At 45.5% G+C, this 17,813-nt stretch overlaps 1 protein-coding gene across 5 annotated transcripts in view; it reads left to right on the top strand.

Moving 5' to 3' along the window:
- Positions 1-17,813, top strand: part of plcb1l (phospholipase C beta 1-like) — a 71,900-nt gene that overhangs the window by 40,640 nt on the left and 13,447 nt on the right. For 4 of the 5 annotated variants that reach the window (XR_007489001.2, XM_068649290.1, XM_049757830.1 and 1 more), the window contains 5 exons: positions 6,692-6,760; positions 15,797-15,937; positions 16,198-16,277; positions 17,204-17,257; positions 17,646-17,721. Coding sequence is in view for 4 of the 5 variants with exons in the window: in XM_068649290.1 (XP_068505391.1) it covers positions 6,692-6,760; positions 15,797-15,937; positions 16,198-16,277; positions 17,204-17,257; positions 17,646-17,721 (420 nt within the window). In the remaining variant the exon portion in view is untranslated. Of the gene's footprint in view, positions 1-3,814; positions 5,652-6,691; positions 6,761-15,796; positions 15,938-16,197; positions 16,278-17,203; positions 17,258-17,645; positions 17,722-17,813 lie in introns of those variants that run through there. The other variant, XM_049757833.1, reaches the window with a different exon arrangement.

Consider the following 17,813-nt stretch of genomic DNA (forward strand, 5'->3'; position numbering starts at 1 on the left):
TGAAAGGTTGCCAATTAAAAGTATTACCACCCAATTCCCGATGGAGCTAACGTCCTGACTGTAAAAGCTAAGATGGAGACTCGGTGACATTGAAATCAAAGATTTGATTCAGGCATTAACTTGACACCCGTGAGATTTAAACGTTTCCTATTGTTTCTCTCAAAGTTCGGAACTCACTCTGTATTGTTAGCAGTCTGTAAACTCACCCAGACTTGCCGTTTCTATTCGTGCGTGCGTGTCTATTAAATGGCCTTCATTGATTTTATGTTGGCCCGCATCTGGAGATCTGCTGACGCGACTGAACCTTCCCCAAGCGCTAATTAGTATTAGCACGCCGTGCGAAGGTAGTCTGGGACAATTGGCGGCGGGTAACTTTAGATGTAGACAGTGAAGAAAGAACATCCTTCAACAAACACCACCTGAGGGGCTTTCCGCTCTGTTTACACATGCTACATGCGCTAAAGGTCACATGGAGTGTACACAACGAGGTTTGTGGAAACAAAACAAATCACTTTTAGTACATCGCTGTTTTTTTTTTTGTTTTGCAGTATTTTAACATCAGGTCTTTTTCATTGCGCACTATTTCTCTTTAATTATACTTCTAAATACACAGCAAGATTAATTTTCTTTGCTAATGCTACGTTTGTGCTGTTAGCATCTTTGTGTGTGGTCTCCACTTCACTCCCTCCTGGCTCTGACACTACTCCTTAAAACTGGTATTACTGGTAACGAGTGGAGCCCCAGCAAGGCTCTATTAGGACATGCGCAAGCGGCCATGCGGTTCCGCGAACGTCGCCTCGTGTTTATAAAGCCGTCGCGTGTTCTCGCCGCACTTCTGTTGAGCAGCAGCACCTACGTCCAGGGGGGACGGGCATGATAGCCTGCAGAGTAAAAGCATTCCTGGCATTCCTTGAGAAACTACAACCCAACCAGTTTTATTTTCACGCTTGCACAAAAGTTAAAATGCTGTGTAAAACATTACCTGAAAGTTTGACCTCAACACTTTGTTGTGGAATGCCTCATGAACAAAAGCGATATTTGCTTGGATCGGGTGTGCCGATATACCTAATGAATTGTCCGGTGAGGGCAAACACAGTGGTAACGCATACCAGCGCTCGGAACAGGTGCTTCTTTCGGAGTTTAAAAATAATTGCCGCCGCTGTCGTTACTGAGCGAGGCCTACGTAAAACGACCCCGTCCCTTTTCCTTGTAGTTGCCATGCGACCGCTCTCACGCCACCTTTGCAAATGTCACATTCTCGTTTGGCCGCCGCTCATCTCCCTGAGAATGCTGCTCCTTCCCCCTCGATCGGACAAACAAAAGACTCAAATGAGGTCTGACTACGTTCCTCGACGTCCGTCCGTCCGTCTGTCCGTCTCTGCAGAATTCGCTGGCCTGTTCCCCCTGAGCGCAGCAATTTTCCTTGATCACCGACGCTTGTTGCCCCCTCCTTTTCCCCGTCAGCACTTCTGAGAGAAGAGAGGCGCAACAGCATAAATCCACAGCCAATCTAAAGGAAAGTGAATTGTGACCTCAAACGAGTTACAGCCTGGCATACCGGCGCCCCCTTTTCCATCATGTTGCAACAGTCTAAGAGAGACTGAAAATAGGGAAGGGGACAAAAAGTCCCATTTTTACCAAGCAACACATTTGAGTTCCATTTACTATGTGAGTCTTTTCTTCTATTCTACAAAGGCATGAATAGGACTCAGAAAAAGATCTTTTCCTGGCTTACCTCCAGACGGATCCTGAGGCCTGAGCTTGTTGATATTCACAAAGTAACGTTCCAACATTAATTCAATTTTTATGCCTTGCGATTGTGTGGCCAGGCTTTTATTAATATTGACCTTATATGTCTGGGGACTGTAACGTTTTATATCTGTTATTTATCGGTCGGCCACTTAAGTGTTATGATAGCCGGGCCGGCGTTCCGACAACGCTTGCTTGGATTTTCTTGTCGCTTTCATCACTCAGAGAGAATGAAATGTTGACCTGACGCATTGTCAAGTGGACGTGTCAAACGAGTCCTAAGCAGAAAAACAGGATTAGCTTCTTTGCCCCCTTCAAAAAAAACAAAAAAACAGAAGGGATTAGCAGCTCTTGAATTTCGATTTGGACTTTTTCTGCTTTTGAGAACCGCGCTCTCGTTTTTTTTTTCTTTTTCTTTTTTCAGTCTGTTCCAAAGTGCTGCGTCTGGTTGCCTGGCGAGAATCTGCCAGAGGAGTAAAGAGGGTGATTAAGTGTCTCATGGTCTCATGGGGCACAGGTATTTATAATGCAGATGCCGGCCCATTTCTGGGCCGCTTATTAAAGTAAAGATGATCGGTTGTTTTGATTCATGCTGTCAAAGCTGGCAACTTAATCACGTGGCAGCTAATTGAGAATCGTTTTACAATTCAAGGAGGAAGTGCCACTTACGTTCAACCGTCCTGCAGTGAGAAGAAGCTCTAACGGAGCCGCAAGTTACCGCTGAGAATTACAAAACACCTTTTAGCTCCTCTCAGTGGGCCGCACTTGTCCGGAATGGGCTTCACTCTCCTGGAAATCGCGATTGACTCCTTGTGGTACTTTTTCTATTAGCTTCTACTTGCTCCATTAACTTACTCTTGCTAAAAAAAAAAATATATAATAAATTAAATAAATTACTGTGAGAAAAATAAACTGGAATTAATCGCTAAAATGGATTCATGGCTCAGCCCTAGAGGAGCAACTGCATCAAGCGTCCCATTTGTCTTATCCCCTTTCCATCCATTCCTGATTAACACCTCTGTCTGTGTGCAGTCACTTACAGATCTCTAAAAACTGTTTATGTTGGCGGCTCTAAAGGGATTCATTAAATCCCTCGGCGCTGGATTTGCTCTATTAGTTTTAATCACGGCCAATCCGACGTCGGCATTTACACGGCGTTCACTCTTCTAAACTGACATTTGAAATTGATCGCCATGGCAGTTCACTTCATGTGACTTTTTTTTGGGCAACAAAGTCGTTTGCCAGCCATGCGCTGGCTTCCCTCGGGGAGCCCTTTGGAATGAAAGGGTCTTTTGAAGTTAGTTTGACGGCTTTGGTACTTGGCAAAGGACAAAAAGCGTGATGTTGTCCTCTTCTCTCGTTTGTAATCGTTGTATCGTGTTTATTGAAGCGTCTTTTATTCATAAACTGTGTTAGTCGGTCAGTTGGTTGCTATAGCTATAGAATGAATTTATAGTTAGGCGAGTGACTTCCAGTTAAAGGCCCATTTCGTTGTTTGGGCAATTAGTTGGGGTTTTTTTGCGTTCCGGCCAGTTCCTATTGCTTCCTGCCGCACGTCAACCAATGAGCGGTGAGAAATCGAGTGGGCGACTGGAAACTAGAAAAAGGTCTTTAACTCCATCATGACGGGTGGAGACGGATGCTGAGTGGTGAGTGGGATAGTAAGTAGTCATAATAACGCAGAGCCGAGTCCCCCACCTCCCCCCTCCGTTGAGCTATCTTGTTTAATCATTTACAAGCATGTTAGAAGAAGCTGCATAGCTTGCGTTCACTCGCATAATTTCCAAATCTTTTGCTCTTTCCTGGGGCCAAAATATTAGGCCCACCTTTGAGTCCCGATATTCAGCTTACCTCTTCCATCATCGCTTTTGGTCACCTGGTGGTTACACTTGGCGAACCAAGTGTGTCACCAATGTGGGTCAGTCGTGCATCACCCCGCTACTCCCCTTCAATTGAATTTCAGTCGGCGCTGATAAGGCGGTATCGGATTCAAGGAAAGGAAAGGAGTGGAATCCCAAAACCTCGTTGGCAAGGAAACTGTTTCTACTCTGTGGTGGATGCCCAACTCCCCGAGAACTCATGACATCATAGTCAGGTGATATGAATTGGAATCCAGTGTGTAGAAGGGCTCGAGTCCAAATGTGGGTCAGGTGGTTAAAAGATATATTTGCCTTCTTTTAGAGTGTGAAACAAAGAAACAATCCTCCACAAATTCTTCCACTGATAATCTTTGAACCCATCGATCTTGTCAGAAAGGATGTCAGGTAAAATGCTAACCGGTAAGAGTATCGGGAATGCGCCAACGGAAAGACCTAACACAGACATGATAGATTTCACCGCAGAGAGTAAATGATGAATGGATTTCTCTTCACCGCCCGCTTCGCTTTGTCCTGATATCAAAAGACAACCCGGATGCCGTTTGCGGTGGCGCCTGAGCTAGCGAGGTGACGAAGCGACGGTCTTCGCTTGTTGCTGCTGCCTTTGATCCTCAAAGGATTCCCAGTGTAGAGTTCTTGCACGAGCGCTCGTGATGTGGAAAAGCTGCACGGAGACTAGATAAGAAATATCTTTAAGCAATCCGAAGATGCGAGATATGTCAAACAAGAAGCTTTGAGGTTAAGAGATCATCGGAAACAGAAACTCGATTTGTGTACCACAAGGTACGATTCACCCCAGAGTCTCTTCGTCTAGTTTTCTTCCACCAGTGTCCACATTTGCATTTGCAAGGACTTGGAGATGCGATTTCATAGATGTTCCGTTGCGTCAAACGTGAGGAGGCCCTGAAGGAGGCTCAGACAGATGGAAGAGTAGACCCTCGAGAGCACAGATGGCACCAAAAAGGGCGAGGAAATGAGATGGGGAAAGCGGGGTGGTGTTGTTTTTGTGTACCTGCGATGCAGAGCTGACATGACAAGATGTGAGAAAAGGCATGCTGAGGATGAACCTGAAAGAGGCAGATGTCCACCCAGAGGACAGGTGAGACGTCAGCGACCGGTGAGGGACGATGCGGAACGAGGTTGCTTGATGGACGGGCGATGTTAGCTGCCCCCGCCCCTCACCACCCCCCTATGTCATCCCGCACCGCTCCGCTATCTGTCAAACAGGAGTGTACTCTCCTGCCTTGCATGCTCCCTCGGCGCACTCCATCCGTCAAGCGTGGGAGCCCGAGTGTGTCTGTTGCATGGGTGCTCATTTGATTGGCTCGCAGGGGCACCGTGTTTACCCTGCGGCATCACAAGAAAAAACCCGAGCCATTTCCAACTGTTGTCATTAAAGGACGTGCCAAGCTTCTCTATGTTGCCGGCATCCATCATCCCGCTCTTCGGAGTGAATGCCAAAAGGGAAGTTATCGAGAGGAGGCCGTGGGTGAAATATGACAAAGATCATTAGCTCCGTATGCAGCAGTGACTACGTTTTATCTCAAAGGTCTTCCATCTCACCTCATTTCTTTTCCCCCCTCGGCCGTCACTCGCCACTTGAGTCTCATAAATAATTCACCCTGTGGATCTAAAGTCCAAATCTGTCGTCTTTGTGAGTTTCGCAAAGGCGTTCCAGCGGAGTCGAGCGCTCGCCTCCCGCGTGTCTGCTCCCTGCGCAGCCACTCGAGACACGAACTCCCTGTTGTTGTTCACCAAGCCAACACACGACAGACGAGTTGAGTGGATGTGACTCGCCGTGCAAGCGCCACCTGTTTTCCGGCTGTCAAGTGCCATTTTACAGGCCCGCTGCCGCTTCTAGTATTTTCCCGAGCAGATAATACAAATAGTTATACATCCATGATGAATTCCACAAAGCGCTTTTCTTGCTGCGAGGATGAAGAAAAAAACGGTTTCCATTAGGAAAAGGCAGCATGTTGCAGATACATCAGGAGGATCCACACACAGACGATACTGCCGTCGCAGGTTAAGCACGCTCATTAATTTCTCTAGTTTCTCCCCCGCTGGTGCTGTTACTCGTTTCCCAGACGTGCTGCGTATGCTAATGGTCTTTGGCTCAACCTCTTTCTTTCTCAGATGAGGCAAAGATGTATTTTAAAACAGACATTATTTGACTGGCATTGCAAAATAGTCCAAATATATATAAAAAAAAAAAATCGATTATTCGATCATTGGAATTTCATCAGGCCGAATTCTGAACTCCGCATTGGTCGGTTTGTTTAATTTATCGCTGGCCATCATCGATATCGCGATCGTCAATGACTCTGTGATGCTCTCATTGTTAATCGGAATCAAATTTGACAAAAAAAAAGTTGATAAATTGAGACCCTTTGATCACCGCACCAGAAGTCCTATAATCTAAGAGCCACTTAGCACCACGTCCCCCGCCGCCGCTCTCCATAGAAAAGCAAATAAAAGCCTTTTGCTGTTTTCTCGTAAAAGACAAGAACAAGCAGAGAGCATCAATTAAATCGTCTCACTTTGCCCAGAACCAACGTCTGAGTCAAAGGTTAGTGCCAATGCTGAAAATGCCGTTCTTTGAAGTCACTCCGCCGGGGGGGGGGGGGGTTTGGGGTGCCGCACGAGGGGCTCGGTGAAACGGCGGGAGGTTCCGGAAGCACCTCGTGGCGCACATTAAGTTGGACAAAAAAATGGCGCCAGTACTCTGAGAAAGACAATATTGAAAAGAACAATTCCAGTGAATCTGGGTGGAGAAAGCAGTCGAGTATGGATTTGCAGATAAGAATGGAGAATGAAGCCCAGTTGTAATTTTCTGCCGAGTCGATAGCGAGATGACGCGCCTTGCCTCCTCCCTTTCCACCTTGCGCCCCGCCTCCCACTCGCAGCGATAATCCATCCCGATAAAGGGATTGTGCGTGTGTGTGCAATCAATATACACTCACCAGCCACAATATTAGGTACCATCCAATACAAGATGGTGGAGGGGGCACGGTATGATGCATTCCATTCACCCCTAACCGCTGCGATGTTCTCTTTCCCTGCAGGAGACCGACTTACTGGATATCGCGTACATCAAAGATGCCCGCAATGGAAAATGCACCAAAACGCCAAAGGTGAGCCCAACTGATGTAGAATATTGATTGTAACAGACCAAAAAAAAGACCGCAGACACTTTGAGCGAGGGATTCTAAAGGGGGCACGTGACAGCTAAGATGGCCGACGTCTCGGAAATACATTAGCGCTGGATGGAGACGAGCTGTCTGAGGTTGAGATGAGTGAGGCCGGCAAGGAAAGGGAGGAGGGAAAAATAGTTAGCCAGCCGATATCAGAATTACTCAAGAAGAAATGTCCACATTTGATGTATTTAGGCCAAATTATTAGACTAAATTAATTCAACTAAATCATAATACAATAATGAAAAAATATAATTCTGTCAAAATAAATATTAGGAAAAATTATTGCAAATTTTAATTAGTTATTTAATTTTATTTACTTCATCTAAATTATAAAATTATATAAATGTATTTATTATTTTAAGCAATAATAAAAATATAGATTATTGATAATAAATACACTTTGATGCTTTAGTGTAACATTGTTGCTGCACTTAACTCCAAAAACTGTCCCCCAAAAAATAAATAAAAATAGATAAACTATAACCATACGCAATTTAAATGTTGCTAATATTGGACACATTATTTTGACATTTTTGGGAAATTTTTGCTTTCTTTATTCATAGCCCACTAAATTGTTTGCAATTTCTTTTAATGCCGCCCGCACTGCACTGCAGAGCTGAATCAAATCGGCTTTAAGAATGCTGCCTTGTGATGGGGAAAATCAATATCGCTGATCAATAGTAGCAATGTATCTTCGCTCTGTGTGCGGGGGAGGATGGCGAGCGAGAGAGAGATAGTGTTCATCCGTCTTCATTTAATTCTCCTGTTTGTATGTTGATTTCTGAAGCCAAATTGCCTCCAAGCAACATGGCAGCCGACAGCTTCGCGCCCCGACGGGGTGCAGTCACGCTCCGCGGGCGGCGTGTAATCAGAGGCGGCTGCATCTCGCCGCCTTCACTGTTATGCCTGCTTTTTTTTTCTCCCCTGAAAAACGAAATGCGGCTCATTGTCTCACGTCCAAACGTGTGGGCGGCCCGCCGGCGACCTCGCGCCACCCCACCTGAGAGCGGTCGCCGCTCGTACGTGACTCACACGCCACTCGACCGCTTGATGGAGGCGCATTGACACATTTTGCTGTCTGCTCTTTTTTTATGCTGCTCAGTGTCTCAAAGCAGTGGAAGTTTCGGAAAATAAGAATCGTATATTCAATCACAATCAAAGAAAAACACACGGACACTTAGAAGAACGACCGTGTCCTTGCCGCCACTAATTAGGATGCGCCCACCCCGCCGTCATTCACACTGATTAGATTGGTCGCTTGTCAGAGCGACGCTTTGTGCGACAAGGCAGATCTCCGAGTCAATCACAGACAGACAAGCAGAGGGAGGGACGTGCTGTCTTCTTTTCTTCTTCTTAGCGACTGTCTGTGGTTATTTTTAGTGCTTTTGTAGCCGTCACCGAATGTTCCCGCTGTGGTGGCGGCAACGCGCATATTGTAGCTCTCATTTTGGATCTTGCCTTATTGGTGGTAGTCCAAGCATCGTTTTCATCAGCCACAAAATTTGAAATATGATTTTAAAATGACATTAGTAATATGTGTAAGAGCATCGTTTTTGGGGGGGATGGAGCTGCACTGTTTTTGTTTACCGCCTTCCTATCCTTAATATGTTCCCTGTGGGACCTCGTTACAATTTGATTTGACTCCCAGTAAAATCCAAACCCTCCCCCATCTCAGGATGGGGATTGACCATTTCCAAAGTGTACCGTTGATGCTAAATGGCCGCATATGGGTTCCCGGCAGTGTCAGCTTGCAGCTCGCCCCAGTAGACTGCTGCTAAATACGGCTCAGCTTGTGTGTGCCCAGCCTTGTAACAGGATCCGGGTAAAGACCAGCAGGCCCTCAGCTGGGTAGAGCTCACAATAGCAACTCTGAGTGGGGATGACACGGTGTGGTAAAAGCTATCATCATCATCATCACTGACACAAAGTGAGTCAGACTCAAAACAAAGCGTTAGGCCCTAACGGTTAGGGGATACAGGAAAAACCGCATTCTGCCATAAGTAACAATTTTAATTGCCGATCATGATTAGTTTTATGGCCAAAGTGCAACGACTCACATTTACAGTATACCCAAAATATTGCAGTACCCTGTGTGAATCATAAAAAGCAGAAACAGCAAAACACTCGAGCCTCCGTCGAAGCAATTTTGCAGGGTCTCTGTGTGAAATAGGCTTTTGATAACAAGTGACGACATCTCCAAAATTACTCCTCCCTCCCCAAACAAAAAACATTCTGCTTGACCTACCAAGCAGTGCAACGTTCAATTTTATGCTTCATATAGGTTCATACACTGTTGCGCAATCAAATCCAATACATTTAAAACAAAAAACGACTTTATTATGCTGTAAAGCAGCTATCGATTTCTGACCCAAAAAAATGGTCACATGAGGTTGTTCTTTTCTTAACAGCCCGTGTTTAGAAGCTGCCCCTCAGTGTCCAAATAAATCCAAAGAAAAAGCCAAAACGCACCCAAAGCTACTTAAAAGGCGTCATTTTCAAATCCCGCATTGAGGTGTGTGCTGAGCGATAAGCACCTAATTAAGATGTTGTTGTTGGAGCAACACTGATTAGGCAGCTTAAGACGCTTCGTGTGAAAACAAGAGAGTATTAACATTATTTATCACCCCCGGTGCACCTCCTTCTTGCAAAAATATGTAACGCGGCGACGGCGGGTGAGTTGACAGGCGAGTGTGGGTTGCGGCTTTCATCTGTTCACAGTAGCCAAAAGAAAAAAATATTTATAAATATTTATCATCTTGAATATTTTGTTTTTCATAAAGTACATCATCGTTTGCAGCTGCCTCGCTGTGTGTGTTTGTGTGTGTGCGTGTGTCTGTGTATAGGAATGCACATGTGCGGAAAGATGATATCACGATTGCGTAATGTAACACCGTCGTTAAATGGGGGCAACGGTCGCGAGCGCAAGGACGCCGGGATTAGCGCCAAACCATTAACGCGTCATGCCGGGCTAGTGACGTCTTTAAATTACTTTTATGAGTTGATACATTTAGAATCGTAGCCTCATCTTGAAATTCCGCCCAAAAGCCTCACGTTGTCCTCACTGGCTTCGGCAACCTTTCGCTCCATGGCAGTAACGGGCCAATGGACAGAAATGGCGGCGAAAAGGTTAGCGTGATTGATCGTCTCGGCTTTGGTTTTCTCTTTCGGCTCAAATGAATTCCCCTCTCTGTGCCGTTAACGCCCGGCCAGAAATCGAAGGCGACGCTCACTGGATTTGATGCTCGCCGCTTTGCCAAACAACATGAAACGGAGAGCGCCGTGATGGACACAGATAACTATCTCAGTGAAGAAAAAAAAAAAGGTCAAGGAGAACACAATGGCGCACCTGTTCCACCCCCTCAATCGGAATGTCTCCAACACACGGTTACTTTGTCTTTCAACTTCCGGACTGTCTCAGCTTGTATTGCAACGGAAGAGAAGGAAGGATATTGCTTTTCCAAACGTTATAACTTGCTAGCTACCTTAAAACTTCGCCTTGCCCTTGTGCGAACCACCGGGTTTGTTACCACGGAAACCACCGGTAGCCAGCGCATGGTGGCTTTCCGCCTCCTCTCTCTTCTTTTCCATTTCGCCGTCTGCTGTAATTGGAGATGATGAGATAATTAAATGGGTTCGCGTTGCGATGAAGCCACCCGAGTTATTATCGCTTTTTTATTCTTTTTTTGACGCTCCAGGGAACACACGAGCTACGTGGATTGATTCTGTTTCATCAACATCCAAACTTCCTGCCTGAATAATGATGGCACGTCTGGAGCCGGGCTGGGATAGAAAGCACATCAAAACGTATTTTCCGGCACTTATTTCCTGGATAATTTCGTTTGCTATTTCGCTGGCAGCAAACGCTGCCGTTGAGTGACTCGTGGCATTGATTGAAAGGTGTGAGTCATTTTAACGGCAGCGGCGCTGAAGGTGCCATGCTAATGATCGTCACTCGCGAGGTGATGCTCGCTCCCAGTTACATAATCACCTCGCCGGCGGCCAACTTGCTTCGTGTTTCTTCTCACAATCGGCTGTGCTTTAATTGGGGCCGATCGATATCTCCCTTTAGTTTACCGCCGTCTTGTTATCGTCCATCATTTTTGCAACGGATAAGCGTTTGCGGTGGATGGATGAAAGGATGGCTCAACTCTTGAGATGTTTTTCTTTTTAAATTACTGCCACGGTCACAAGGTTACCCATTAATCAAAGAGGTGAAGCAGAGGCACAATTTCTCTTTCTTTCCTCAAAACCTCTTGGAAAGGAGTCAATAATGCTGGCAGATATTTTGTCCTTTCTTTCATTTAGGCTTTTTAAAGTGCTTTTCAAACGCTCTCAAGCCAATTCTTTGGTACAGCCAAGGGGTCCTATAAAAGGGCTGCGTAATAACGTCTTCCTTTACTTCCTTATTTCAAAGAGGTTTTCGTTTAAATTAATTTCCAACTGTTTTTATGCCGCTCAGCAATTGTTGGGCAGTCCGTTTGCCGCAAACTATCGCAAGGTTTGTTTAAACTCCTTCTGTTTGGCGATCCGGCCACCGGGGCAGATGGCTCGAGGATGTCCAAACCAGCGGGGCTGTCAGCTACTGATGGCTAATTGCTAACAAGCGCCCGCAGGCATCAATCAGACAGACCGGCTAATTCTAATGCTAATGCTAACGGGCAGATTCAAAGGCCCGATTAAATTTGAATTTGATTGTCCCCTGTTGCTTGCTAAAAAGTGAATCTAGAGGCAGGAATATTGCATCTCACACAAACTGATTGCCTTCCAATTAGGGATGCGGCAATGATGACGGCAATAAAAGGCTGCTGCCACTGAATGGCCCTCATATGGCATAATTAGGTTACGACTTTTTTTTTTTTTTCTTTTACGGCTGCGTTGTCCTATAAAGGGTAACGATGAACGAGTGGCGATAAAATGTGAAATTTGCGAAAGTTTGTTTAAAGTATGCCATTATGACACTTTGCAGCACGCATTAGCGCTTAGAATTGTTTTCGCCACACATTTATGAAAAACATTCAGCTTGGGCTGTAATTACCACACAGAAGGCCTGACTTGCTTTTTATCTTTGACTTGTGGCAATTGGTCTTGGCCCCAGGATAACCAGGCCGGGCGGGGACCCTCGAGGGGATGGTCCACAAAGGGGTCTTGGAGTAAATCATTCACTGTGACTGTGACTCACTGGTGGTGCAACATGGCGGAAGCATATGTCCACCCGCTCCCCCTTCTTGAACTCTTCCCATTGCTGCCAAAACATAATTCTGTGTCCCAGTATTCCATCTTATGTATTCAGGACACTAAGCAGATCCCCCTGGTGACATTTTTTATAATTTGTACCAGAAGTGGCTTGTGGGGCACATTCCTCCGCAGTGGCGGCTGTATAGCATCACGCATCACGAGAGGCCAACGTGTTGCGTTATGTAACCGAGTCAAGCGGGAAGGATGTGCTTTAAATTGGACACTTCCTGTATGTCATTGGAAGCTTCACATGTGGATATTTTGTAGCATTTTCTGCATTTTTATTCGTGGCCGGAATGTTCATTTCCGAGATGTTTGAGTACTGCCGCCAGCGTTCTGTCAGCGTCGTAGCGCCTTGAGTTAATGAGTGTGCGGCAAGACTGCAGGGTAATTACTGTAGTTATGTACCTGCCACTTTCTAGTGCCTGCTAGCTGTTTTAAGTGCCTACCATCACCCGTTTGACAGACAGCTCGGGCCAAATGGGCTTCGTAAATTGATGCGGATGACTCAGAGCGAGTGGGTGAGCGTGGGAGCAATGGAATACCAAGAACGTGGCAACAAAGAGGAAATGCTTTTTAAGCATGGCTGAAGTGTTGTGACCTATCAGCATTTTTTTTCTTTTGATGTCTGAGAATTTATATATTTCGAAGTCACCTAATTTTTCCAAGCAATTCACATGCTTCGTGGTGTGTAGCGCCAATAATTACAATGCAGACTTACAAGATAGGAACAAACAAGAAACCTCCTCCTTGTTTGAGGTAGCACAAAGAATACAATCATAATTGTTCCCAATCCTCTCCAAGCATCTGCCGCTTGATTAAATTCTGCAGCTTTCGGATTTGGCGGTGTCATGCGTCGTTACGCAACCGCTTCGCTCAAGCTTGAATGATGAAGTCGCGCCTATTTGGGTTTGTGTGATTCGGTAATGAGAAGTGTGTGTGTGCGCGTGTGTGTGTGTCTATGTCTTGAGTCTGATGGAGTTGACGTGCAGGAAGTGTGCTCGGCAGGTAGCGCACTTTCACCTCGGCAAACGCGGCCCTCTTGCTCCCTTTCCGCCTTTCTGACTTTGCCTGGCGGCGATGCACACTCAGTGGGACTGACGTTTTTTTTTTTTTGATACCGTCCGGCCTCTGTCGCTTCGTCCAACACTTTATTTGCAGCATAACCATTTTGGAACATGTTTCGTCCCCATTGTTTGTTCTTGTAAAGTGCTGTATACTAAAGTGGAATAATTTGTGGAAAAGGACCTTGTAATGGGCCTCATGGTGCTGCATTATTGCAGTTCCTTACATAACGTTATAAAAAGAAAAAACATTTCCCATATGTGAGTAAAGTGTTCCAATTTCCTCCCTGATTCTGCAGCTTTATTCTCTTTAAAGTCTCACCGCCATCATTGACCACAGAATGCAAAACGTTTAGTCGCATGCTGCGCAGCCAAGATAAAAAAAAAACACAGCTTGATTTTTTTATCTGAAACGTTTTATTGAAAACAATGACAGGGCGAGTCAGTGAAAAGCTTCTCTGTGACAGATAAAAAGATGATTTACAAATTCCATAAAAACAAGCCCATCCAAGAATTTTGAGCCAGCATAATTTGTTGACCTTTCAGTTCCTATAGGTGACCCAATACTTTTGTTCCATTCAAGACCAATACATCACATCCTGCCACCCTGAAGGCATCCTTGCGCCTTGGCAGCTGTCCGGCGCTGCCGCGTGAGAAACGACTGTAATAAATTGGCGCGAGGCTGTGATTGGATTATTCATGAGCAAAAGATGAGGAATACATCGCTTGTATAACTGTTCTTTTGAGAAATACATTTTTTACATTTTCACGCTGCTCAACTCCACAGTGCGTCACGAGATGATCAACATTTAGTCCGAAATGTAAAAATCGGCGGATGTCAGCATCGGTGGCTATCAAGGCTGAGATGCCTCATAGCATCCGTGACCTCTGACCTGCCCTTACAGGTGGCGGTAACAGTGAGTTATGAAAGCCTTCAGGATGTTGTGGTGTTGCCGTGCACTCATGGCTAATGGTAGAACGCGATATAAAAATGCCCAACATGTCCATCTTCCTTCCTTTCCTTTTTCCAGAGATTTGTACGTGTTGTCTGCGAGCTCACTGGAGACGGTGTAGTGAAAGGTTTCCATGCAATTAAATACGCTGTTTGATCAGCGGAGAAGCTTTAAAGCTCAACTACACGCCCACAACAGACACGAGAGAGAGGGAAAAAAAAAACTTTTTGCGCTCCCGCAGCGAGGATGCGAATGTGAAGGTTTTTAAGTTGTCTTGGCGGGGCCGGATTAGCGTTAGCGCTGCCTGCGCACAAACGTTTGTGGCTAGCTAAACTGTGAAATTAGCTTTTGTTTCAAAGGAAGCACTTCCTTTTTTTTTTCTTTTCTATCTACATCCTGCAGATATTTGTTGTAATTATGACTTTACTATGGTTTAGAAACAGACACATTCAGAATTCCTTCCAGACCGTTTGGTGTATCACGGTGCACAAAGGCCCGCTTTTATTTCAGATTAATGACCCATTCGGTTCCCCTCACCCCGCCCATCATCACAATACCCCGGCGCAAATGACATCCCCCCCTCCCACCTTCCGTTCTTGGTCCGTGACTTTCCTCATATTGCCACTTTTCTTTTGGTTGTTCTCTGCTATGAGCTAGCCGGTCGCAAGGGAACACTAATGGCTTCTTCTTGGCGGCGTTGCATTTTAGCAAATTGAATGTGGTCCCCCCCCCCCCCCCCCCCCCTCTTTTTTTTATGGTTTGGTTGATGGTTAGAGAGCCTGATGGATCCCTGGCCATAATCACCCAGCTTCTTGACGGCCAAAAGAGAAAAGTGGGGTGGAGAGCTTCGGGAACTGGCACCAAAATGGGGTGCCGTTCCATTTCGGCCGTCCTAACAGCACACAAAGCTCTTTGTTTGATTTGTTCGGTTATCGCCGCTCGTTTGCTTTCCCCGCTAAGCCTTCACAAGACCTTTTGTTGTTGTTAATTAAGCGACTGTTTTGTATGCTGCTCCGCACAGAGAGCAAGGGAGTCTTACTCCTCCTCTTTTCCGCCTCAGAGGTATTTTGTATTTCTCTAATAGGCCGTGTTCCACGCAGATGAGCTGTTTAAATGTATATTTGTTTTACTGCCTCCTCCTCCTCAGACAATTACATTCCCTGATGCGCACGCCGGAGTCAATCGTGACGAGCTGGAACGGCGCCAGAATGTTTTGTTTTTTGGGGAGAGGTTTCACAACACATTGAACCTCTCTGGAATTGCTCAGTGCGTCAGATCAAGTGGAGTTCAGTTAAATGTATCGATTGTTCTGATTGATTTTTTTTTTCATCAGCAACTGAGTAATGGATCTTTACGGAGCTCTTCATTTAGATGGGATCAACAAACAAATGGTTGTGTCGTCAAAAGGTGTCGTGTTTTGTGAACTAACCCAGGCGGAGTTCCTCAGGGAAGTGTGTTAGGTCCATTTGTTTTCTTTTTTTTTTGGCTTTTGTGCTCCTCCAGCAAAGTGAACATTTCACATGCCGTCACCTTTTAAATGGCACTATAATCAAGCACTTACAGTCTTGCTTTCCAACCCCTTCATGTCTTTAAAGGGCAAAAGTAAAAGAACAACCTTTTGTATGTGACAGGGTGACATTGCGACGCTGCTCTTTTCAACACCTTTTTGTCATGTTCGTCTGCTTGGTTCTTGAGCCGTGTCTCTCCCGTGCGTGTTGTAGGAGGCAAAACTGCGCGAGCTGCTGGATCTTAGCACGCTGGCGGGCAAGATGGAGAACAGGATGCTGACGGTGGTGAGCGGCACCGACATGGTCAACGTCACCTACCTGAACTTCATGGCCTCCCAGGAGGAGACGGCCAAGGTGAACTGCAGCACTCATTCACAGTAATAGAGAGTAGTAGTAGTGCCAAGGCTATTGCTAAACAACATCAGTGTGGTTCTGGCTGGTCTACTTATACAATACGGTAATCCAAAGCAGGTTGCCATGGCAACAACTACTACCATTCTCCTATCTCGATGTTATGCCGTGAATTCTTTTACGCTGTGTAGCACAACATAGCAGCATGTACATAACTTTATTAGTTATTTTGGAGGCTTGTGTGTGGGTTTGGTTTCCCTTAGGAATGGGCGGAGGAGCTTTTCAGTCTGGCTTCTAACCTGCTGGTGCAAAACATGTCCAGGGAGGCCTGTCTGGAAAAAGCGTAGGCCATCTCCACACACACACTCATATCAAGACACAAACACACACACAGACTTTCCGAGCCATAAATCGCCGACCTCGGTTGACTGCTGTTTAGCGGCGTAGTGCGTGGAGTGACCCGGCCATTGACTTTTAAAGCGACATCGTTGCCGTGTCGCCTCTGAGCGCGTTGTTCGATCCCTTTCGACTCGAGTGACCTGAAATATTAATCCGCCATGAACATGCGGCTATTTGTTGTTTATCTGCAAACGGCTCTCAACCGTCTCTGCTGCCCTCCCTCCCTCCCTCCCTCCCAACGGCAGGCAAATTGACTTATGAGACAATAAAAGCGGCCATCGACCGAGCGCGCGCTGGGTAGACTTCTGTCGGCTCGTGTCCTCCAATGCGACGTTGACGTGTAAAAGTGGGCCATGTCAACAATTTTCATGTTTTGCTACAGGATGTAGCAATTAGCCATTAGCGCTTTATGTTCCTCTGCTTTTATGGATCTTTTGGCAAAATTATTAATACATATAAAATCCAATAAATAAATAATATAATATTGGGTTATTATTTTTTTAATTTAAATATTATTTAATATTATTATAATATTTAAAATAAATGATAAAATATATAACAAAGTTTACTACTCTTCATTGCATGTCGTCTCTTCTACAATTAAACTGCTCTATTATGGACACGTCTCAGTATTAAATACCAAATCTGGAAAAAAAGCAGCTAAAACAGTAGCATTAATGCAGTGTGAGTGCCATAAGAAGTGCAGAGTGTAGTGGATATTAATTATTAGCCAGAAGCCACTTAAAGGCCCGGCTCCCGTTGCGTCTATTTATAGCACCGCTTGCACATGCTAAACTGTCGTGTTTATACACGTCCGTCATGTGACACAATGTGTAACGCTTTTTTTTTTTTTTTTTTTGCTGCGTGCAGATACACCAGACTGAAGCTCCAATTGAACCCCGAAGGTCGAATCCCCGTCAAGAAGTAAGACGTGTCTTCTGGCTCATTCTCCTTCATCCTCCTCTCATGCAGGGTTTATGATGGCGCTTACACCAAATATACGGCCGCCATTAAAAGTGTGCAGGGAGCCGAGGGTTTATACACTAATTAGTGGAATGAGTCGATTAATTCGAATCTTTAATTAAAAGTTCATTTATTAACGCTACATTGCCGCCTAAAGGTGGGAAGGAAGGAAAAGTCTGTTTTGCTAAACAAGCACAACTTGCCATTGAAAAATGAGCTTAACCTAAATGAGTGGACCAACACTCTCTGAAGTTACCTTGCACAAAAAATAGGACACTTCTGAGTTGCTTTCTGTCCTGATCAGCAATCGTCATATCCCAGCTGACATTTTTTGCGTTTGTGTCCGCAGCATCTTCAGAGTCTTCTCGTCCGATCGCAAACGAGTGGAGACGGCGTTAGAAAACTGCAACCTTCCCTCCGGCAGAGTGAGCCACCAAAACATTCCTCACCCCCCCCCACTCTTCTTTCTTCTCCTCTTCATCCTCTTCCTTGCGTCCGTCAGTCCCGTCGTCTGAGT

The sequence above is a fragment of the Syngnathus scovelli genome, chromosome 20, assembly GCF_024217435.2.
Source record: "Syngnathus scovelli strain Florida chromosome 20, RoL_Ssco_1.2, whole genome shotgun sequence".
Taxonomy (NCBI): Eukaryota; Metazoa; Chordata; class Actinopteri; order Syngnathiformes; family Syngnathidae; genus Syngnathus; species Syngnathus scovelli.